This window comes from Ammodytes marinus (genome assembly GCF_949987685.1).
Source record: "Ammodytes marinus genome assembly, chromosome: 21".
NCBI classification, from domain to species: domain Eukaryota; kingdom Metazoa; phylum Chordata; class Actinopteri; order Uranoscopiformes; family Ammodytidae; genus Ammodytes; species Ammodytes marinus.
Genome location: NC_137225.1, coordinates 14,280,192 through 14,304,749, shown reverse-complemented (window position 1 = coordinate 14,304,749; position 24,558 = coordinate 14,280,192). Strand labels below are relative to the sequence as shown.

The window sequence follows — 24,558 nt, the reverse complement described above, 5'->3', positions numbered from 1 at the left end:
AATTAAAGAAGCGGTCACACCTGCATTATGCATAGCTTACACTCACACACACACACACACACACACACACACACACACACACACACACACACACACACACACACACACACACACACACACACACACACACACACACACACACACACCTTTTTATTGGCGGTGGTATTCAGGAGTTGCACAGAGGACAAATCCAAAAGTGATTGCCGTGTGAAAGGCCCTCCTCCTACCTCGAGAGCTAGTCTCAGGTTACGAGGTCACAGACAATTAGAGAGAGAGAGAGGATCAGACAGCCCCACCGTTGTCATGGTGCTGCAGTGACTCTCTCTCCACACACACACACACACACACACACACACACACACACACACACACACACACACACACACACACACACACACACAATGAGTTCACCAATATAGTACATGACACGCGCACACAACATACATTTACACTCCCTCGCACAATTATTTTATCACATGCAAATATACTTGCGCACACATGCATAAAGACAACTTACTGCCGGGGACCATCATCTTACACCTTGCACTTCCCCCCGTCTCCCTCTTTCAGTGTCAGACAGACACAGCCTTGGGCTTGGAGAGCAGACCATTTTTTTACAATGGGAAAATGTAATTTAAGGTTCAGGAATGAATTTATTTGCCAGAAAAAAAAAGATCTTCCCAACTGCAAGGTGTTCGCTGCTTCCTGAACACCTCTAGTCAGTGCACTGCCTTCCCTCTTGTGGTACAGCGAGGAGAAGGGCCTGCAGAGACACGGGCAGACTCCAGATCTTATCGCTGCTACCATCCCGTTTTAGGTTACATCCATTTTTTAATTTAGCATACAAGCAGACAAGTCAGCAGTCACAATGAGGCCTTTATGATCCGTGTCAACTCAGTGCCAGGGACGAGTATTTGCGTATTCACCAACAGACAGCAGTCTAACTCCCTACACTTTGACAATTCCGGACATAACAGTAGCCCTGTAGAACATGATTTTTTTTAAAGCTAAAGTTATATTAGACAACACTTTCATTGAGAATGTGGGGTACTGATTTAGCTTGTCATTTGTAAGGCTGCAGGTAATGATCATGCATTTTTATAATACACATTATACAGTATACAGGAGATTTGTAGAACATAATTTCTTGATGCTGCAGGGCAACTGACCCTACCACAGTTAGGCCTCTCATTCTCGCACAGCACAGCTGCAGTTTTCATTGGTAACGGTGACAAGAGTAACACCCGGAATTCGTAATAATTTTTTAAACAATGGGTTTTTGATTTCACAAAGGAGGAAACAAAAGCAGGCTTCTCTTTTCTTGCCAACGGCCGTCAATTTTGGCAGCTGCAATGAAGAGCGGTTGCTAGCAAAGTATATCAGATGCTGTCTGCTCGCGTAATTAGCCAACAGCAACTTAGTTGGTAGAAAACTTTCCAGTATTTTTAAAGTAAGAACCATGCAAAGAGGTCTTAAATATATGATATGGCACTGATAGTGCCATTATATAGCACTGAACAAACTGGTGAGCATGTCCCCAGCAATGCTTTCCAGTTGACAATCCATTTAGAAGACGTGTACATTTAAGTATCAGTATCATGTTTTGGAAACAGTCAGCCCTAGTAACACTGTTTTAAATAAATGTTGGATGCTTATTATAGAGAACCATAATTGGATAGGAGAAAGGTGAGATTTATGGTTTAGCATTCTTGAAATAGTAGTTGTTAAATGTTCACTTTTACAAGAGAAGCCAGATGAGGACTATCCAATGTGATCTGTACGAGTGTAAGGCTATCTGGAGTTAGTGTAAACATCCCCAGATCATTTTCCAGCATAACGTGTAAGCCCACAACATAGCTAATGATATGCTGCTTGGCTTTATGGTGTAACAGTAATAGGCCTAGCAGCTTTTTGTCAGGAATAATATCCTTCCAGGGGGCTAAGCGCCGATGTGAATTGGCGCGGTCCTGAGAAGCTCATGAACTAAGTGAAACAATTAACATAGTGAACTCTGTCAATTTTGTCCATTCTCTTGGCCGGTTGTTCAGGGGAGGAATCATGAATTATGGATTAAGGTTTTTAATGTTTTTATTTGACCCCATAGGATGCAGGCCTTTAGATTATGCATAGCAATCTTTGTACATTCATACCGGGCTGCCTCATAAGTTTTCCCCTTTTGGTTTGAAAGTGAGAAGATCATAAAACAGTATTCCTGCCATCCTTTGATACTGCGAGAAGCTCATTGATTGGACTTTACCTAGCAGAATGTGTGAGTGTGTTCCTATTCTATTCGGGGTAAAGGTAGCCATCAGGACAGGAATGTGTGTGCACAGGAGAGAGGGCATAGCAGGGGGTGAATGTGGGTTGTGTTTGTTGGGGGGGAGGGCTGGGTGCACAGGGGAATGGGTGAGGTGTGGTGGGGATAATGGGGGGGGGCAAAGTCTTGGTTTCCTGTTCCCCCAAATTCCCAGCTCCTGTCTGCTGGAGCAGGTACACAAAGCCTCCCTTGAAGGGTTCGGAGAGGGGCGGCAGGATGAAACACAGCCACTGATGGTTAACAGATCTGTCCCCCTGGACGCCTCCCCTCCTGCAGCACCACTAGCCATTGCCCCATTTGTTTACACTCTCCCAAGACTTTTTAGCATTTTTCTGGGCAGGCCGGGAGACTTGGCGGAGCTCCATGCTGCTGATTGCCATATTCCCAGACCAGAAATGTCACTTACCACTTTGCTCTGCCCTCATCCGCCAGTTAAATCCTTTTTAATCCCCCCAGAAGAGTGGAGTCACCCAGGATATAGAATATTTTTTTCCTCCTGTCCCAGTGGCTCCTCACCCCCCATCCACTGCTGCCGCTGCAGACAGAAGCAGAGCAGAGAAACCATTTCAGCCAACTGGAACGAGACATTAACATTCCTACTGAGGCAGTTTGGATCACGAGAATGGACATACCAAAGAGAAGATACCAAAAGAGAGAAATGTGACATTGTGACATCCCGATGTGGACCTGGGATTAACAATTTATGTTATGTGGATTGAAGAATGGGAGACGGTTGTTTAAATACTTAACCCAATGTGTTAATACATCGAGAATCAAGAATTTAATGACAAATTGAAATCTATCTAAATTAATTTAAACCCCACCGCCACAGGCACAACACAAACCACCCCCAGCATTGTCTGCTTCAAAATGTTCTCCTGCTCATATACTGTACTGCCCCCAGGAGCAGCGCTAATTGAACATACCTGTGTTTGATTGAGTGGCTCTGCACACCTGAGCTCACTCAATCAGTGGCAAACTGAGAAGGGCACACACCCCCCAACAAAACATATGGCCATACGTAACAGACATGAAACAATTCCCCTGCACCCTTTTTCCATTTACAAGATGAGTGTCCATCTGGGTCTAAAAATGTTTGAAGGGTTGAAACATTTGGTACACAAATGACTCAAATGCAGATGCAAATTCCCTCACTCAATCCTAGTGGTATCAAATGGTTTTGGTTTTATGTACTCAGGTTTATGAGGCCTACTTGGGTTAAATGAAAACTGTGACTACTCATTGACAAAGTATATGATATTACCTCACTCACAAAACTTACTTTTACATTACTTTGAATACTCTAACGACAGCTCCATCTCCAAAGCCTTTATACAAATACTTTACATCTATTGTATTTAATACTTAAGAATGAAAACGGACATTACGGTTTAGCAAGCAACCAGCCAAGGGTATTCAGAGATTTACTAAACATTGATGCCATAGTGTTTGCTTCATCCACATCCCTCCCTACATCCAGTCTTGCCCGTAACATTAGGCTTCAAATTTTAGCTTTGAAAATAAACAAAAAAAAAAATCTGATTAACGGACCCTTTAAATATAGGATAAAAGTCACTTTGGGTCTATACTTTCTGTTGGTGACAGCAGTTAGCTGTTCCCTCCCTATTGTCTGCGTCACCACATTAACAAGAGGCAGTCTTCACCAGATAGCGCTGCAATGGGGAGCTGCAAGTAATTTAGCGTCACCTCAGATCTGTAAGTACGATAAAACCTGATAAAACAAACATTAGGAAGGATTTTTAACGGCTAATAGCCTGGTAAACATTCAGCTCTGGGTGTTCACGGGCAGAAATAACCGCCTCTTTCATGCAGTGCTCTCAGAAACGTTTCTCCGCAATTTGTCTGAGCGACCTGTGTCATGAGCCGATTGCTGTATGAATATAAAGTGATGTAACACGTCATAAAAACATTGCTCAAGTTCTGCTTTAAGAGAAGCCATAGTCAAACATTGCGAACACAATTATTTGAATCATTTTCTTTTCTAACTGCGTTTTGTTCCCTTGAATTTGGTTGTAGATTTCAAATGTTGTAATATTGCAATGCATGTGCTTGTAGCTCCAGTCATGATAACCGTCTGCTTTTGCAAGTGTAAAACAATAAAATGATTATCTTTGCTGTAGTATTTTAGAACATAAAGCAGCAGCTGGACAGAGTTTCAGGAGGAGGGGGGAAAAGTCCAATAAGCAAGAACATACAGCCATACGTACCAAACAGGGTTCACCTTTCCTTCATTTCTACTTAAAGAGAGAAAAACATCACCCATGACTTATCCAGAGAAAAACAAGCCAAGGTGGGACGCAAGGCTGTTTTATTAACCGGATGACATCGAGTTTATTAAAGTGGCTGAGAGGCTCCTATACGGCTGCCAGACGACGGGGAGCTTGGCCCGTGTCCGAGGCCCGACTCAACGAGAGCCAGCCCAATTAACACCCGAGAGGGAGGTCCTTGAAAACACACACACACTTTCCAAGCACACACGTACACGTAAACACGCCGTGCATGCTAATACATGGAGCATACAGGGAGGTCTGAAGGAGCAGCAGCAGGCAAATAAACCCTCAGGGACCTGGTAGCTCACAGCTCCGAGTTAGCGAAGAAGTATTGCACGTGCACACACACACACACACACACACACACACACACACACACACACACACACACACACACACACACACACACACACACTGGTAGGGTGGCCACAGCTTGCCATATAAATCTCTGCCACTCACCTTTAAATGGAGTGGTGCGGTGGGCCCAGTAAATACAAGCGAGTGTGTCTGTGTATGTGTGTGTGTGTGTGTGTGTGTGACCGCAGATGCAGGTGGAGCTGTGGTGTGGTTTTGGCGGACATCGTGCCAGGTCCAGAACTGGCAACATACCTTACTGCTATGACATGGTGGTCATGAGCCGTGGTGAGAGGTTACGTGGAAATGTTGCCTTTCTTGCTGAATTTGCTCAGCGAGTGAACTTAAGTAGCATAGAAAAATGGTTTTCAAAATTAGGGGAACAAAAACCCTCCGCAATCAGAAGACAAAAAGACTTATACCGCCTCTTGATGACTGATGGACATACAGTAAGGGGTTAAATTTCATTAAATGCTTCTGCTTTGTGATATGTAATCTAGAATGGTTTGCAGCAACTACTGCTGAGCCCTATAACTGTATCTCAATGCTTTATTGAAACAGCATGGGCTTTGTCTAAACAACTACTTCTGGTAAAATAACACATCATTTGCGATGCCAGATTCCAGAAAACCTTGATAGAACACATTGCAAATACAAACGCCCCTTTCCTCATCTTGTGGGTGCCCGGATATGTGTATGGATCTAACCCTCGCTTACCAGCCAAACAAGTCCATAAGAACAATGACAGAATCTCTTTTAGACCAATCAGACTCATATAACAACATACGTGCGTGGCGTTGTCACAGTCTTAACTCTCTTGGGAACGCCTCGTCTGTGTGGGACAGGCATAGTTGTGGACGCCTGGCCCCTTCGGAGTTGACACTACTGGCTGGGATCCCTGGCATCCACAGCTTGCTGATTACCAGCTGTCCTTGCCCCACTCTGCCTGTCAAATCCCAGTAACTGAGAAATAAACAAACAGTAAACAAAGGGCCCAGTTTAGCAGCGCCGGCCGCGACAGCATGACAACAGGTTTGTCACTCTCGCCGCCTGCCAAGGTTTCCGAACTGAGCCTTGCACTCTGGAGAGTATAAGGGTGAGAAGCCCTCCTTCATCTTGAAACCACTGGAGGAGGAGCTGCAATCAGCGACAGCGCGCTTGTCCGCCTTGCCTCGGCACAAACAGCATCAGGCAAGGCCAAGAATAAAAGAAATGCAGACTTAAAACGACCCAATAGAGTGTCATTTTGGGCCTGAGATAGAGCAGAAGAAACTCCTTGTCCCCCCTCCCCTCCCTCTCTTATTGTCTCAAGCTGTGGACATCTGCTGGCTACAGAGACAAATTCCCCTAACTTGAGACACTAGCCACCAAGAGGAGAACACAGGCCTATTAATAGGCTTCCTGCTCATAAAAGAGATGTGGCGGATCAGGTTTTTTGGGGGGAGTTTGATATGGATGTAATACAATATTAGTTCAATTGTGATGCACCGTCAGAGGCCCCCTCTATGGAAATCTGCATGAAATCACTGTCTGGGCAAAGTCGTAAATCACCAATGGCGTTGTTTATTATTGCAGTACAGTTTTATGGGTGGGGGGGAGGAGGGAGGGGGGAGGGTGCTTTGCTGGGACGTCCTGTAGCGGAATGCCCAACAGAGGACCTGCGAGGTAATGGCCCCTTTATTTCCACAAGGGGGTTGATGGGAGTTCAGTGAAGATCAGGTCTCTCGAGAATTACATGGTTACTGTAAAGCCTGATTAAAGCAGAGTGACACCTATATCTAAGAAAAGAGAGCGCATGGCATGTTCGCGGACACATCAGACGATGATAAATCTCCACAGGAAAATCAAAGTGCTAGTAGAATATTGAGTCAGGTAAGAGACACGATCTAGCTCTTATTTTTATTCCCCCCGCTGTTTGCTACGAGCAGCCAGAGCGGCTGGCCTACATGCCACAACACCCACTTTTTCTTCCGCACAATGTCTGGTCTGGTTGTGTCTGAGTTTTGCTGCCAGGTCCCTGAGCATCAGGAAAACTTATCAAAGAGAACAGACCTCCATTCTGTGCTGCTGCAGAGAGAGAGAGAGAGAGAGAGAGAGAGAGAGAGAGAGAGAGAGAGAGAGAGAGAGAGAGAGAGAGAGAGAGAGAGAGAGAGAGCAGCACTCAGCCAGTCAGGACCCAGTCAGACACTACTTAGTCTTTCAGCTGTTCGGAAGTGGGAAAAGCACATTAGGGGTCATTGTGCTGTTGCATTCCGGTGGTAGCAGCTCGGCTTGCTTTGTCCAACCTGGCAGACGCACATGCCTCACCCGGGCCATTGCTCCCCTCCCCATCTGAAAACATAATTGATCTGGATATTAAACGGACCGTGCGGCTCTAAATAAAATTCCACGCATGCTTAATTCTCCCAACGTGGTTTTTTTTTGGAGGGCCTGGACACTTTTGTTCCCCGTCCCGGCTATAGTGTTACATGCTGGACTGCCTTAGCTGGGACCACCTAATAAAATCAGCCTCATAAATATTTTTCATGTGTTATTTAAACTAACTCAGCTCTCTATGGCCTGGAGTGGTTTGATATATGGTAATTATGCATGGAGGCTCCAACAGACGTACGACAAATACTGGGCTGAGCATTGGCTTGGCTTCCAGAGCCTCAGGAATGTGTGACGCATGTTATACATCACCGAGAGTGTCGAGAAAATATAGCATTTTCTCGCAGGAATTATGAAAAAATATCTTATTGCATTTAATAATTTTAAAATGTTATTTACAGTTACAAAAGCACAAGTTTTTTTTTAAAGCAGTCGCCTTCTTGAAAAACTTATTTAATAGCCGCTGTTGTGCAGATTTAAAGGATGTGATTAGCATGTGGGTGTGTGAGCTTGTTTGGTCTAAATTTGGACCAGCTCCAGTTTCTATTTGCTTCCTGCTAGGATTAATGACAACAGCCTGTGACATCAGTGTCAGTCTCTGGGCACTGTGGGCGGGAAGATAACTTGGTGCTATTCCAGTGATATTAACACACGATGGAAAGTACCAGAAAAAAACATGGCCTCGAATCAGGTGATATACAGTACACTACTTTAAATAATGCATTACGTAACAGTTTAAAAATGAATAAAAACATCCAAGGGCAACAATGTAACAGTTCACAAATCAGTTTTTATTAATTTAAACACAATCAAATAATAATGTCAAAAAAACATCTGTACACATATTTTGCAGACACAACAATCTTTTGCGTTTCACAATGAGGCCCATGTAGTGTAAAGTATTTCCAGTTTGCATTTATGATTGCAACATATATATATATTTAAAAAAAAGCGTGCGGTATGAATCTATAAAACATTTCCTCTATTTACCTACCATTACCTTGATCTAGCAGCAATATGTAGATATACCCCCAGAGCGTGGGGGAAGAAGTCGTTTGGAGAAGGTGGGAGATGGAGAGTGGGGGTATATTGGGGGGAGGGGAGGTGGGGGGATCCAAAATTGAAATGAAAAGGCCAACAGTGAACATGTGCAAAGGAGGGAAAAAATAAGAAACGCAACGAATCGGTCTCTGTTTAAGAAATTCACAGTCGATAGCACATGTCCTGTATGTTCATGACCCACCTCTTAACTTAGTGGCTTTTCTCTCACCGTTAATTATGGTTTCCCTGTCCACAGACGTGGAAGCTGTAATGAAAAGGGCTTCATGTGTTTCAGCTATTTCAAAAGGAGGGACGCAATGTATTATTCAAATTCCAAATAAAAACACTACATCTTACAAAATGACGCTTGCTGTACAAGAGTTGTTATAGCGCTTGTATAAAAGACAATAAAACCTATTCAAGCCTGCCTTTTTTAATTAATTTAGTTAAATATCAAATTTATTCAAATTGGTTGTTAAGATGGCCTTTCGGGAGGCCACGCCATATCCGAAAACCTTCTCAGAAATGGGTTTGCTTCCAAATGTATGGGGTCAGGGCTGCAAGCTGGTGGACTGCTGTAAGGACACAAGTTGTGAGCTACCTTTCTGAATAAAAAAAGAAAAAAAATACCTCTTTCCTTTTAAAATTTAACTCTAAAAATGACCTGCAGTAGAGGAGACCTGTTATTACGTATGAAGATGTAACTGAAGTTTCCCGTGAGTAGAAGAAACATCGCAGAATCAAATGAGAGGTCATTGACACTTGACATCCATGCTTTTGGTCTTGACAAAAACGATTTATCACAAAATCCCATTATCTACATATTTGTTTACTGAACAAAACTTGAACACATCAACACTTTTCAGGCGTCGCACAAGCTTATGTGCGATGGGATGCCTTTTTATTTATTTTTTTATTTTATTTTTTTACTTCAATGAAAAAGCATTGCCGCCTTTCAGGAGCACGTACCTAAATGAATATAGGAAGGAATAGTCCAGTGATTACAAACTTACACACACACAACAAAAAAGATTTCCTCTATACACGATTGTCTCAGCATTGTAAATAAAGTTTTTTGTACTTTTCTTAAATTATTAGAAAACCCCCTTTTTTTCCCCTTGTTTCTTCCATAAACGTCTTCCTCTCACCGTGGTGGAAATCAATAGTACTTTGTAAAAAGGCACGAGTCTTTTGTCATCGAGGTACCTTCTCGGTGGCACGCTGCCACTCACAAAGTTTTCCATTCATAAATAAGAAGCAAGGGACTCCTAGGCCCCACCGTTAACAGAGCAGTCGCTTTGTCTGCCTGCCCCGCGATAGAAGAGACACTCAAAGTAGGGAGACAGGTGAGGAACAGAAGGAGGTGTAGAACGGAGATTTGGGGGAATAGGGAAATGTCACCACCAGTAGTCGTGGGCCTGTGGTTTACTGTAGCTTGAGTTCTGTGGCGAGTTGAGGCCATCAGGCCATCAGTAGCTCTGCTCCCATCAGGTGAGAACCCTGACAAGAGTCCCGGCACAAACAGGGGGGCCGTAAAACACTTTTTGACAGCTTCAGAAAAAGCCGCAAATTCACAGTAACCAGGGCAAGCAGTTGCAGCGCCGTAAATTCACCATCTCTCCCTTCGCTTCCAGAAAAAAAAAAAAAAAAGTTTAGGGTTAAGACGAAGTGTGACCGTATGTCAGCACATTAACCGTGTGCCCAGCCTTCCTTTTTCTTCCTTTCATTCCCCTCTTTTTTTTCCTTCCCGTGTAGTGGAAGACAGAAGCCAGGCAGCACATGGGGTGGAGGGGGGTAGGGGGGTGGAGGGCTTGGGGCTTTAGCTGAGTTGCAGGGTCCGCGGTAAGCGTGGGACGGAGGCTGGAGGACGAAGGTGAAAGGTTGCAGGTTTGTGCTGAGGCCGATGCTTTGCTGTACGACGGCTGGTGCAGTGCTACAAGTACTCCAGGTCTAGGGCGTGGTGCAGGGCCATGAGGTCCGAATGGCTGGAGATCCTCCAGAAGGGCATGTTGTGCTGTGGGAGGAAATAAACAACATTATATTATGTCCAAAAAATAAATTGTACTTTTCGGCCTGAAACAAATTAATTTGCAATGGTGGCAATCTACAAAAATATCATTTCTCATAGAAAAAGACAAAATTAGTTTGAATGTATTTTTTTTATTTAACATCCTGGAATGTTGACTGTTTAAAAATGTGACCATGAGGAATGGTGATAGGTGTATTTTTTATTTATTTATTGATATTGTTATACATTTTCTAAACTATTTTCTTAATAACAATCACACTGCTTGCAGTCCATCTAAGCACTTGTACTAAGAGGATACTACTAAAGCTAATGCATTCAATAAATTAAGTAAGCGTGGTCCTTTCACCAGGAAAAGCAATCATATCTGTAACACACTCCCGACTGCTCCTCTTTCCCCCCTGTGCATACTTTTGTGCGGCCAAATAGTCCATCTCTACCTATTAACTAACCTCTCTGCTGCATCAGCCTGAGTTTTATACCACCAAAACTAATCCAGTGGCTGTCTTCAGCTTCCCTCCCCACAGTGTCTTTTGAATGAGCCTCCTGCCTGCTTGCTAGTGTGTGTTTGGGACAGTGCAAATGAGCTGTTGTTCCCAAGCAGAGGAAACCTGAGTCGTGGAGAATGAAAGGAGCTTGTCAGGTGGAGTCCTCAGCTCCTCAGTGTGTATGTGGAGCCCATTACCCTCCCCTTCTCAAAAGGTATGGCCTCTCCCAGGCATATGTTCCGCTTAGAAGAGCCTGCGCTGACCCTTAAAAAGCTCTTTGCTTTTTGTTTTGTAAATTGTCTTTTGCTTTTAAGTTTAAAAGCCGGAGATGTTATCTCTGCTCTCTCTCCCAGGTGACGGTAATAACTGAAGGCAGAATTGTTCCAGCGATTGTGTGTGTGTGTTTTTTTTTAAACTCGAAGGAATGAGGGCAGAGAGAACTTGTAGACATTTGCTTTTGTAGTTCCACACAGTGTCACGTCTGATATGTGCCTCCTGACGGCTGAAATTGTTGTGTTATTTCACGTCCTCTCTGATGTTGACACAGAAACCTTTTACCGCATGGATGGCGTGTCGTGGGACTTGCACCACTCAGAAAGGGAGGTTGAGAAAAAATAAAAATAAAATGCCTTATCCTTCCATCAATGTCACAATCCCGACAACTCAAAACTGAGTATAAAAATATTTGCATATTTTTTTCCACAATCATCCCTCAAGACCATATTCCCAGGGTGTGTTCTCGCTTCTCCACACATACACAGAGCTATTGATTTACACACTTATCCAGGGTAAAGGTTGCTACTTCTATCCACATCACTGCCTAATCACTCTTCCTCTGTCCTCGCGCCTCCACTCATTGTTTACCGAGAAACAGGTGGAAAAAGGAGCTGGAGGCGTTTCAAAGGGGGAACTCCGTTGTCTTCACTCTTGACACTTGTGGCTCACCAAAACTGTCAGAGAAATATGCTCCTTGGCCGCTGATTAATTTGCTAATGAATATGTTTGCTGTGTGTGGCATTCGGTTTACACACCCAAAGTTTGGCAGAAACGCTGAATACACAAATTGTGGAGCAAGAGCCAACAGGTAACATGAAAAGGCCAATGTCAGACTCATCTGAACAGTCATCGGCGTGTTTTTTTCCCCCTCCCACTGACGGAGTACGGGAGACGTTGGCTTGGAGCCCTTCCTTGATCCGCCGCGTGCATGCTGACAGGCTAGTCATTGCAGTAAATATTCTAATTTCACCAACAATGATTTAAGTCTCCTTTATGCGTGCTCTGTTTACGATGGGCCCTTCAACATGCCTGAAAGGGCTTGACTTGCATTACACACACAGCATTCACGCTGCTCAGGGCGAGCGAGCAGGAATATATAATTATGCCATCTCTCCCCTCCCCTGCTCTGTAAACCTGAGACGGCGGCGGAAGGGCGCTGATTACACACTACAGACTTTCTCTCATGTACTTGGATGCCCTGTAAGAGGATAAATGAATGGAAGAAAAGAAAGACTGCCGAGGAGGAGAGCTGGAGCGCTGATTTCTTTCTATGGAAGGTATGTTTTGTGTTCTGTAAAGCATTCACAGTGAACTCCTGACCTCACAAAAGAACAAGCCCAGAGTACGTCTGATAAATGTTTTCACATGTCTGATGTGCAGTGTATGGTATCTATTATCCCTTACCTTTTTCGAGCCTTGCTCTTCTTCCACACCATCTCCGACAACAATGTAAACAACTTTCCTCCCGAACCTTTGAATTACTCTCTCGAAGCAGCTCTCCTTCCCTGCGGAGGGGTGGACAGAGGTGACGTTAGTGGAGCGTTGCATGGACGCAAATATATGTACACACACACACACATGCACACACGCACGCATACACACACACACAGGCACACATACAGGCACAGTGCGTGAACACTGAACGTTGTCAAGTTGATTCAAAGGCACAGGGTGACAAGAGCCCCCTTTAAAAACACCACACGTTACAAAATAGGGCAGAGCGTAAACACTTTGAGCTGAGCGGAGGAGATGTGATAAGATCAGCCCCTCAGATAAAAGGGCATTTTGAAAAGCATTAACTCTGGCCCTTCTCCTCCTCAAACACGGGACAAATGGACTTAAATCAGCCAAATCACTCTTGCATGCTACGGGGGTCTGGGCTTTTGGAGCAGCGGTGCACTTAACGCTCCGAGGAACCCCTGAGCCGCTCCTTGCTCCAACTCTGCACTGATGGGCCTGAACATGGTGCGGGGAGTGAAGCTGGATGTTTATTTTGCATTTGAAACAGTGAAGAAGGGGAAGGAGCGGGGGAAAAGAGAGGGATATGGAGGAGGGGAGGGGAGGGGGGGTCTTGTTGCTGTGGAATGACATAAATGTGCAGAAGTGGTTTCATATGCAGAGACTGAACAGGAGAGGCCTAGGGAGGCCCCAGCGCAGGCCCAGCTCCAGGAAAATAATCCCAGGCTGATTAGGCTTATTCCTTCATAGAGGAACATCAACCCTCTCCAGTGACTGAAATCTCCCACACCATCCACGCCTCTGTCCAGTCACTTTAGGTAGCATGCTCGTCTTAACTTTTTCACAGTCGCCCGAGCAAAAATAATAATAAGCACACAGCCACAAGAGTGATAGGAGGATTCAAATCACACACACACACACACACACACACACACACAGACGTCAGGATGCCGTGTTTACCTATTTTGGTTGCGCTATAAATATTCTCAATGGGAAAGACTATGCCCAGTCCGTAGAGCAGGACCTTAGCCAGAGCAGGGATGAGCTGCGTGGTGGTCACCAGGATATTCACACAGTTTGACCTGTAGTAAAGGAGGAGAGGAAAGAGGGATGACATCGTTCTAAATCACTTTGAGGGGAGGACAGAGCAAAACAAAGTGTGTAGAATAAAATAAAAACAGTGCAACGTATCAGTTGTTCAAAACATGTCCTATAATGAAGACGTGGATGACAGCTATGTAACAAGCAAGCAAGTCACTTCTCTAAGCAAACAAACATCAGAAAACAAAACCTATCTCAAAGAGAAAGCAGTCCATTTGTGTTTTCTTGAATAGCTCGGGAGTATGGCGTTGATTTATTTACATCACATGCAAGTTTATATACAGTATGTGCGGTGTGGGACTGGGTACAATTTTCCTCACTGGAGTCCTACCTTGAGTGGATTAATGTTAGTGCTTTCAGTGCCAGTGTTAACCAGGAGTCCGTCAAGGCTTCAATTTCTGCTCGCAATTGCAACCAGGCTTCCCTTTTGGCTGGGCCCAGCAGACCTGAAAAACGCAGGGGTAACATTGTTTGGGTTGGACCAGCCCTCCGAATACCACTGAAATTTTTCAAAATGTACCCTGACCAAGTGGTGCGGGCATGTGCACTTTCAGAAAACACACACACACACACACACACACACACACACACACACACACACACACACACACACACACACACACACACACACACACACACACACACACACACACACACACACACACAGGCTCCCACACAATGAGTGTCTGCAACACTCATTTCTACTTAAGCAATCTGTGAAAGAGCTAGCGCTGCGTGTTGGGGGATTACCTCCGACGTTATTTTTGTAGGTGGTGTAGATTTCTTTTACTCGTCTGTAGCGGAAGGCCAGCTTTCTCATCCAGTCCACACCTCCCCGCACGCCCGTGGCCAGACATAGATTGGCACTGGTCGCTGCTGCGTGGAAACCGTCAGCGCCAAAGTTATACGTACTGAGATAAAGGGCAAAAAAAGGACCTATCAGCACAGGCGTTCAATGTTTTATTTTTGACTCAAATGAAATCAAGAATGAAAGTGTGACGGCGCTGTATACCTCAGATCCTGGCCGTTGTCATCGGAGGACACGTCATCAATATGCACCTGGTCACATTCCTGGAAGACACAAAACATAGACTCTGAGTTTTAGAGAATTCACACACTTCTTAAAAGGTGAAGTAAGCGATTTATTTATGTTAATATAAGTGGTAAATCGCTCTTTATTCATACAGTGATCACTTATATAGTGTGCGCATTTCATAAAGCCGATCTCTCAGTCACTCGCTCTGCATGTAATAAGCAAATAAACTTTTCGGGGATCCCACTACTGATAACCAATCAGAAGAGAGAACGCTACAAACCGGCACCCGTCTCACTGCCGGTGCACGTGCAGGGCGACAGATGGGTGAATGTGTATTCGCCTACAATGGCGGAGCAGGTAAAAATCCTTCCCAATGTCTGTTTTGATGCTTTTTATCATGTTTTATCACACTGACGGATCTGAGATGATGCTAGATAACTCGCTGCTTGAAGACCGCAGTGCATTAATGTGGTGATGTGGGGACGAGGGAGGGGACCGCTAACTGCAGTCACTGACAGGAAGTTAGCTACTGACTAATCCGCTTACTGAACCTTACAGGAAATATTGTACTTTTTCAGAATTTAGAGAAATGTGTTCCTTGGGTAAGGAAGACACTCCCCACATGTTCCAGGGCCATTTTTTCTCCAGAAACAACACATTTATTCAAGAATTTCTGCAATTGGCTTTAAACCCCACTCGTAAGCCCAATCTCCTTGACTTTCCCCTTTTATACACGTTAGAATGGGTTTCTCCACATTCTTCTTGCCTTCGGCCCCCTCACCAGCTCTGTCCAAACAGAAAGCTAACCTCACCATCAGTCAGAATGGACCTCTACCACTAGAGGGGTCTAAAGATATGCACACCCACACAGACATAACCCATTAGGTTCTCAATCCAGCAGCTCCAAACCCTCCCCAGGTTGGCATTTGAACAGCGTAGTCTGCGAGCGCTGATATATATATATATATATACATACAGTAGAAGGATGTATGAAGGCGAGCTGAATGTATAAAGAGCCTTGGCACTAATGGTCCGTGCACGAGTATATGTCTGTGTATGTGTATGAATGTGTACATCTCTAAACATACTGTGCACGCTCCTCTTCCCCCTTTCTTTTGGGGGGGGGGGGCTGGCTCCTCTTGGAAAGGTGGAGGGATTCTGCAGCTCTGCACTGATTCCACCGGTACACAGTAACACAATCCAGACTTTCTGGTAAATGTAACCTACTAGAAAAATTGAACCTGATGCTAACCGCCAATGAAATTATGACCTCTGATTGCTGCTGCGCCACACACCAACACAGCCCCGGGGCCAGTCGGGCCGGCGAAAAGAGCGCAGGAGAAAGCAGACTGAAAATCTGTTATTAGTTTTCCATTTATAGGAGAGCTCTAGTGCCTCTCACCCCCCAAAACCCCCTCTCTCTCTTCACCAGCCAGCTCTAAATGTGAGGGGGTCCTGCCGTGGCCTTCAGATCAACACATTTCACATGGGGCACAGCAGAAGGAGACTAGATAAACTTATTTTTGTTCAAACTTGTGATGACTGGCAATTTTTGCATTGGTTGAGCAATCACTTGGTCAAAAGAAAAATAGCATTAAATCAACGAATGTGACATGTCAAACTCGTAATTTGTTTCAGTCAGCCCTACCCTGCAATGAATAACAGAAAGCACGTTTGATAAGAATTTCTCTGGAAAGCTACAGGTTTTAAAATTGGCTGCGACACTGCCAGCAAGGTTAGTCTCACCTGTTTAAAGTTATGTGAGAATTCCTCCGGTCTCAAGTATGAAAAAACCCTCCCGATTTCTTAAGCTTTTTTAATTAAGTTTCATCCGGCTGTTAAGAGACCAAAACACAGAAAGGACTTCCTTGTTTTAAAGTCAATCTAACTGAGGCCAAACGCTGACGTTATTGCATTCCTCTCTAATGCAAGAGCAGGGTAAGGGTAAGGGCTTTGGACTGTAAACCTTTTTTATTTTACTGGTTCCCCTCTGAACAAATTTTTCATCTCCCTGGATTTGTGGGGAAAGAGGGAGGGCAGAGCGACGTGCGGAGAAACTCAAACCAGCTGTTCTTTAACAGAATTAAAATCTTGACCCCCCAACCCCTGCTCTAATGCAGCCATTCTCTCGCCAAGCCTCTCCCAGCAAGCCCCGAGATCCAAAGAGGAAAAGACTTTGACCCGGTGACCCTCTCTTCCCCTCCTCTATGGGACTCCGGCACCCCGATAAAGGGGGTGGAAGGGTAGAGCAGCGGCTAAAAGACCGGGGGGAAAAAAAGAGTCCAAAATGACCTCACATGGAGCCAGCTCTGCACCCCATGTTCCAGAAAGATGGAGTGCCAATGGGAGAGAGAGATGGGATGCAGGCGGGAGGCTCTTAGCTCTGTCGACTTAATCTGTTTCCAGACACTCATCATCCAATCTTTAGCAGTAGAAGAAAAGCAGCAATTTGTCCCAGCTTGAAGATCTGCGCTGCCAACAAACTTTGGGGGTATAATTTATGTCCACAAATGATCCACATGCCTAATACTTTAAGTAGTGAGAGGCATGTCTGTTTGTTTAGGAAAACAAAAAACAGCACCCTGGGTTAAGCACCTCATAAAAGCTTTCTTTCAAAGACCACCCATTCTGGTGCAAGTGAATGAAATGCTCCCATTATCCAGTAATAATTACCTGCGGATTATTCTGACACAATCGTCACAATGCAAAAAAAGACCTTGCCACCCCCCATTCACTTTGGTACTGAACAATTTGTTTCCACACGTTTGGTTTGATCGTTGCCTAATTGTATGGCTGTCTCCTTGAACGACAGAAGTTCCTCAAGTGTAGTCATCCCCTGTAATGCGCTTTCTTTCACATTCTGACAGCCAGCATGGATCAAAAAACATCTATCCGAGAGCAATATTACTCAGCGTGTTAATTATGGGGCCTACTTAAGGTGTCAAAGCCAAAACTCTGACATGACCCGAAACGCATAAATATGTCTCAGTAATTAGGGGCGAACTGCACTCATTATAACTGCTGCCTGATTATGAATGATTTTTCATGGACTTTCCCGAAAATCCTCAAAGCTAATAAACACATCAAGCTCAACAAATGTAGTTGAGTTGAGTGTCAACGTTTCAAAGTGCCAAGAAAAACACAGGTCTTTGGGTTTTAAACTGTTTGAACCCCTTAGATTACATTGTTTTTTATGTTTACATAGTTTAAAAAATTATATTCTGTAGATATTATGACGCTTAATTATCAACTGAACTGGGCTTCGAGACCTCCACAGAGAAGTTTGACTGTGTGTGTGTGTGTGTGTGTGTGTGTGTGTGTGTGTGTGTGTGTATGTGTGTGGGTGTGTGTGTGTGTGTGCTGTGAATAAAGGAGGGAGGGGGGAGTTGTTGGAAGAATGCGCAGACTCTGACAATTACAGTTCCCAGCTGGGGTTGGCATAAACCTCGGCACTGGCTTCCTGGGACAACTAGGGAAAAGCTAATAGAGGAGGTGGCTGTGGGTAATGTCGTACAGTAACCCTTACACATACTCATTAGGAGCCACTTCTAAAGGCCTCGTAAACACCACAGAGCCATGGATGGGGCAGGTTCAAGTCAGTTAAGATAAAGTCGTATATAGTCCAAGTGGATGGGAGGGAAAAGAAACACCGCAGGGGTGGTGGATTTTTACTAACTGATGAACTCGCTGACAGACTCAATGGCATTCAAGCATTGTTGGACGGATGGAAATCTGAAATGTCCAATACTTTAAAGTATGCATCATATAACAATATCGTGTCAAACTTTTAATTGGGGTTTCTTCATGAGTTGCAGTCACACTGTCACTCATCGGAAAACATAAAAGAGTAAAATAACATGACGCCATTATTTTGTTTGTCTAACACTGAAAAGAGAGTGGCAGGGCTTCAAGATGGTGGCACATTGAGGGATCAGACCCAGACTTTTCTGAGAACCTTTTGAACATCGCTGCTCCACCGAATCCATTCTCCCCCTCGCCATGCAAACAGTGGTCCCTCTAAAACCTACAATCACCGCTAACTCACACCAGATGTTCCTACTGTACTCAGGGGTGAAGACCCTCCACCAGAAGCCATAGCAATTACTCCTTACGCAAACACAATGTCTTTCTGCTAAATTCATCAGCAGCAACATTCTTTTCTACTATCTGAGATCATTTAGCTACCAAACAGTCTCTCCTATCCATACAGGAAAAAGATGAAAAACGCCAAGAAAATGTACAACAATAGAAGACAGGATGCTTCTGCCCGGAGGATGCTTCCATCTCTACATCATTCCCTGTCTCTCTGTCTTTCCACTAGTCTGCTGAAAACCCCTTCACTGTGGAGGAGGTTATCAGAGCCCTCTTTGTTCCCTTGGCATCTGTCATTAAGCAATCAGCGATGACGGCCTGAGTCTTCCTGTAGCCCTGGAAAGAGCTCAGAGTGATGACTGCAACAGTCACAGGCAGGGAGGGGAAAAGATGGGGCAAGTAACAAATAAATGTTACCAAAACCCCACCACAGGACCCCGCTACATATCTAAACAAACTCTTAGGCCTCCCCCCCCTTAAAAGGTCTATGTCACTGCCATGTAGACAGTGTACCACTCTTTGGATACAAGCTGGCCTCCCTCTCTCATCTTCTCGCTCAGGTGAGCTGGTGGGGCGGGGGTGGGTGGTCAAAAAACCACAGTGTGAGCGATAACAGCCGTCATCACAGCATTCCTTGTGACCCTACAGGCTAATGCCATGTGAAAAAGGCTCATCCATGGTTCGCAGGTTCTCAATACCGCCACTCCACCGGCAGTGGCTGTCATCCCCCCCCACCCCCCACACGGTCTATGACCCCCAGCAACTTCCTTCTCTGTTCCCACCACAGGCAGCCCTGTGTGGGGGGGAGGGTGCAGAAGGTAGCCCCCCCTACCTGTGATTACCTGGGGGTCAAACACAGGATGTGGGTAACAAAGGGAGAGTTCTTCGAAACCCACTTCATTCCAATCAACAATCTGTGCATGAACAGCCACGGAATTCAAACAGCGGCGCCAAACAAAGCACAGGTATATAGCGAAGTGCATGCTGGTTTTACAAAAATTCACACGATCGGGAGAAGGGACCCTGTGGGATAACAAGTGCGCCAGCTTGCCTGGAAACAGACAGAATTTTAACAAAGTAGACTGAAAAGTGCTGATATGTTGTTGGAATAGACAGGAACAGCCCACAGGTAGGCAGCGAAAAGCATAAATTAGCTATGTGTGATGGTGATGGTGACCTGCATCTCATTATGTCCTGTTTAAAAAAGAAACATCTAAACCACACTTCACAGAGGGTGATATTAAATGCAATATCAAATTTCAGTCATTTCAGCAGTTTTTACCTCCGCGGAGAAAGAGTTTATTCTTTCCGAGTGGGCTGTTGTTTGGAAAAATCTGTTCTCTACCACCACGGAACATGCTGGGCAGGTGCTGTGGCTCCCTCTTTAATTCAGGACAAGACATCTATGCTTAAATTATCATCAATTGTCACCAGACAAGTAACGCTATATTTTCCATACACCCTCAACCCCTATTGGCGCAAGAATGGGCTGTGTTAGGATAGTGGGTTGCGAGTGGGGGTGAGGTGGAGCTTTGTGGAGTGTAGATTGACAGGGTGGCTTTGAAACCTCCACTTTCTCTCTGTAGTCTTTCCAAAACACATCAATGGCCCCGCCCTGAGACGTGATGGAGTTATGTTGAGGAGCATGACAGAACTGCTGCATCAGGGGCCAGGCAAATGATGAAATACCCACATCAGTGTGTGCAGGCCTAAATAAGCCCATCTGACAAAATATACTTTTTTTAATAAAAATGGTCTTTCTTAGTTCACTGTTGCAATCCGGTTTGGGCATACTGTGTATTTGAAAAAAAAAATACTACTAATGAATGGTTTGGTTCTCACTGGGGCAGATCCTGATGGGTTGATAAGTGTTGTATATGTTTGAAATATAAATAAAAAGTCAGCGCCACGAAGCTACGGTGTTAAATAGTAACCAATAAACTGAAGGACTTCATTTCCTGAAAAATTGAAAAGCACCGTTAGCATAATGTTCCACATTACTGGGAATAAAAACCACAAAAAATACAATATCAAGGAAAACACCATAAAGCTACCAATCCTAAGGAATGGCGAGTACAGGATCGGAATCTCTACAGTGGGACATAAAACTAACAGAATGGCTACACACTAAGAGGCTCTGGAGGGCCATTTCAGCCACTAGGAAAAGGTAACCATGCGTTTCACAGCATCTCTCATTAACAGGCAGCCCCTGGGTGAGAGTGACAGAGGAGGTTTCAACTCTGCGACTGCAAACTGGGAGCTATAAAAAGGCACTCACAGCTCACAGTGTCACCGGGTTGCTCCACAGGTATGTGTGTGTGTGTGTGTGTGTGCAATATGTGTGTTTGCACATACATGTGTGGATGCATGTCAAAACCTTTATCAGCACAAAATGTTTAGAGTGCATGTGCAAACTTGTGTGGGAGAGCGTTGCACACAGCACGGAGGCATCAGTGGACTAATGTAAAATGTTCCCACCTTTAGAGACCTCTCCCCCCTCTCTCTCCCTGTGAGTGGTTTGCCCCCATGCCCTTTATCCTCCAGACTGCGAGGGTTGTTTTCTCACCCAGGGAAGGGGGAGACGGCAGCCCACAGTACCCCACTGAGAGGGGAACGCAGGGGGTTGGCCAGAGAGAGAGAGAGGGGCCCCTGGTTCCCACATACCGCTCTGCGTGAGCGTTTGGGGCTGCAGCAGCGCACCTACAGTAAACTCACACCCGGAGTCACAGCAGAGCTGTCAGTCTTCAACAGTGAGCTCAGCCTCAGTGGGCTTCACTAAACACATCACTTCAGAACATCAATTAGCTCCACACATTCACCGTATTCACCTTCCCACACAGCGCTAGTGTGAGAATGGCATCAAGTGAGGACAATTTACTAAATTTACAAATTAAAATATACGAACAACAAATCTTCTTGGCAATTTACATGTAAAAACATATTATTTTGAATGTCATCAAATTCACTTTGATAGTTTAATTCTGAAATTATAAAAAACAAAACAATAAATAAAAATAAATAAATTCTACTTGATGTTCAATATGTTGTTGTAAATTAAGAAATTCCAAAAATGTGTGATTTTGTGTTATGTTTTTTGATAAATCCAAGATAAAACATTGATAAGATGTTTATCTCTATAGCTATTGAAATACAACTTTCCTCATACTTCTTTCCATGAGAGAGCCTTTTTCATGATGAAAACAGATTGTGCTGTTCATACAATACAACACTCCTCCAAAAGAGCTGAGCAGCAAATGGTTTGTGCGGGACAATCGATGGAGAGATACAAGTCTGTGTGTGTGTGTGTGTGTGGGGGGGAGTCTTTTGGGAAGGTGCAGTATTTCTCGTACGCACCTTCAATACTATCTAACAGTGATTGAAAAAAAAGAGAGCGCTGATCCAGAAAAAGGTTAGAGGAGAAAGAGGGAGTGAGAGACGTAAGGGTGAAACTGATCCCTGTTGACCCCTTCGGCATGCCCTCTTTCTTTTTATGACTTTCCTCCCAATCGTCACTCACCAGCTCTATCAACACGGTCCAGCCTCTATTCACACATACACACACACACACACACACACACACACACACACACACACACACACACACACACACACACACACACACACACACACACACACACACACACACACACACACACACACACTCTCTTGAAGACATAATACTAGGGCGTTTGCTCTGGATTCAACAGGCGGAGCACAACATTATGCTATACAATTAAGAACAATCGTTGTGCATTTGAAAATAGTTCAAACTGATTCATCTGCCCTAAAAAGTAACATTTCAATAGAAGCAAAATAATCAGTAACTGCAAACACAGTGAAGTACCCAGGACGCTGAGTCCATATTTAATGTTCTAGCGCACGAGCTGGCAGGACAACAGTGTTAAGACTTAGATGGACCAATCACACACACACCCTTAGGCCACTAACTCTGCACCTGTGTTGCTGCACAGCCTCTGGGGTCTCCCTTTATGGCTTAGACTAAATTAGATGGACCATATGCATTTCTGCACATGCTTAAATACATAACTGCTGCTGGCTGCGGTATTTATAGCTGGACTCTATTTAGCTCTATCTGAGATGGACGACTGTAAATCAGCAGAGAGGAAACACAACTGGTTAGGCATTGCTGAGAACTGGCACTTAACACTGAGACCGGCCCGGCTCAGTTTAAGAGGAGAGATCAATACGCCTTCAAGAGAATGTCCCTCGTGCTCTGGTCCGATTGTTAATGACAATCACTGCAGCGTCTGCAGAGAGCTCTTTACATTGGATATTCTAAAAAGCATTCTTTCACCACACCAAAGATTGCTATTATAGTCATAACACTACTCTAGTTTTAGCTGGGGAAAAAATCGAAAGCTTCAAAGTGTCAAAACAAAATCTAATAATGTTGTTACTGGGATAGAGCACAAGGAATGTACGCGTTGCATTTTTTAATAATTTTATAAGCAGTCTGAGCTGCCAATTCATCTGTGAACTGTTTCATCACACATGAAAAGAAATCAAAACACAGGACAGATGTTGAGCGAAACCACATCTAAGCGTTGTCACCAACGGCCATTTAAAAAAAAAAAAAGAAAATGATTGGGGCACATCTATTAAACAAAGTGCAGCTACATGGCCAGGGCATAAGGAAATATTTAACCAGCCAATTGCAGCCAATTAACTTTGATCACGATGACTGCGTTTGGAATCCCAGTTGCTTGTCTTGTCTGGGAGAGTTTGACATTTTTTCTTTCCCTGTCTCTCTCTCTCTCTCTCTCTCTCTAAGTCCCGTTTTTTCCCCTCTCTCCTCCTTCCTGGGTTTACTTCATGTAACACAGACGAACATGGTGGTGAGTAATGAGACTTGGCAGAGCGGCCGCAGATCTCTTCACACTTAAGTATCAAACAAAACATTTCCTCTACTGTGAGGTCAGCAGAAAGCAGGACACTGAGGGGAACCCACCGCCGGGTCAGCGGGATCACATTCACCAGGACAAGGAGAGCGACAGCAAATCCCCCAAAATACAAACTCAATTAAATACTCAACAGAGAGATCCAATAGAGCTACACTTTAAGAGGGAAATAACACTGAGATAAATCGCTTTGTCTATCGCTAATATCTCATGAGCATTGATAGATCGCTACGGGTTTTCACAGGGTAGCGGGTGTCTTTGCATAGTATGTGTATATGTTATATATAAAAAAAAATAAAACAAATGTGGCACACACTTTCCTGTGCATACAGTCTGAGCACAGAGTATATGTGCAGTGAAGCGCGCACACACACACACACACACACACGCACACACGCACACACACACACACACACCTATCCTATCATATCCTTGAATTGATCCCTCTATTTCTATGCCCCAGGGGCAGATTTTACACTAGCCGTACATTAATTGGGGGGGGGGAGGGGGGGGGGGGGGGGCAAAGAGGTGTGGGAGGGGAGATGACCGGGGATTTCAAGCTGTGACGGAGGGGTCTGTGGTGAAGGTGGACAGCGACAGAGCGACCACCGAAACACTAGAGCTTGACAAATTCAGCTTGCCGCTATGGGAGTGGGAAGGAGGTTGGGGGTGGGGGCAGGGTTGCTGACCCAGGAACGACAGAGACTGACAGCACATGTAAAGCTCATGGTACCTCTTTGGCTCCGAGGTAATACTTCACCACTATGAGACTGCTCACCAACAGATAAG

General features: G+C 44.6%; 1 protein-coding gene across 2 annotated transcripts in view; it reads right to left on the bottom strand.

Moving 5' to 3' along the window:
• Nucleotides 1-9,906: 9,906 nt before the first annotated feature.
• eya1 (EYA transcriptional coactivator and phosphatase 1) overlaps nucleotides 9,907-24,558 on the bottom strand; it is a 33,443-nt gene continuing 18,791 nt past the window's right edge. For both annotated transcript variants that reach the window (XM_080050401.1, XM_080050400.1), the window contains 6 exons: nucleotides 14,735-14,793; nucleotides 14,473-14,633; nucleotides 14,054-14,168; nucleotides 13,582-13,703; nucleotides 12,568-12,668; nucleotides 9,907-10,387 (listed from right to left, as the gene is read on the bottom strand). In XM_080050401.1, coding sequence (XP_079906527.1) covers nucleotides 10,307-10,387; nucleotides 12,568-12,668; nucleotides 13,582-13,703; nucleotides 14,054-14,168; nucleotides 14,473-14,633; nucleotides 14,735-14,793 — 639 coding nt within the window. In that variant the 3' untranslated portion in view covers nucleotides 9,907-10,306. The remainder of the gene's footprint in view (nucleotides 10,388-12,567; nucleotides 12,669-13,581; nucleotides 13,704-14,053; nucleotides 14,169-14,472; nucleotides 14,634-14,734; nucleotides 14,794-24,558) is intronic.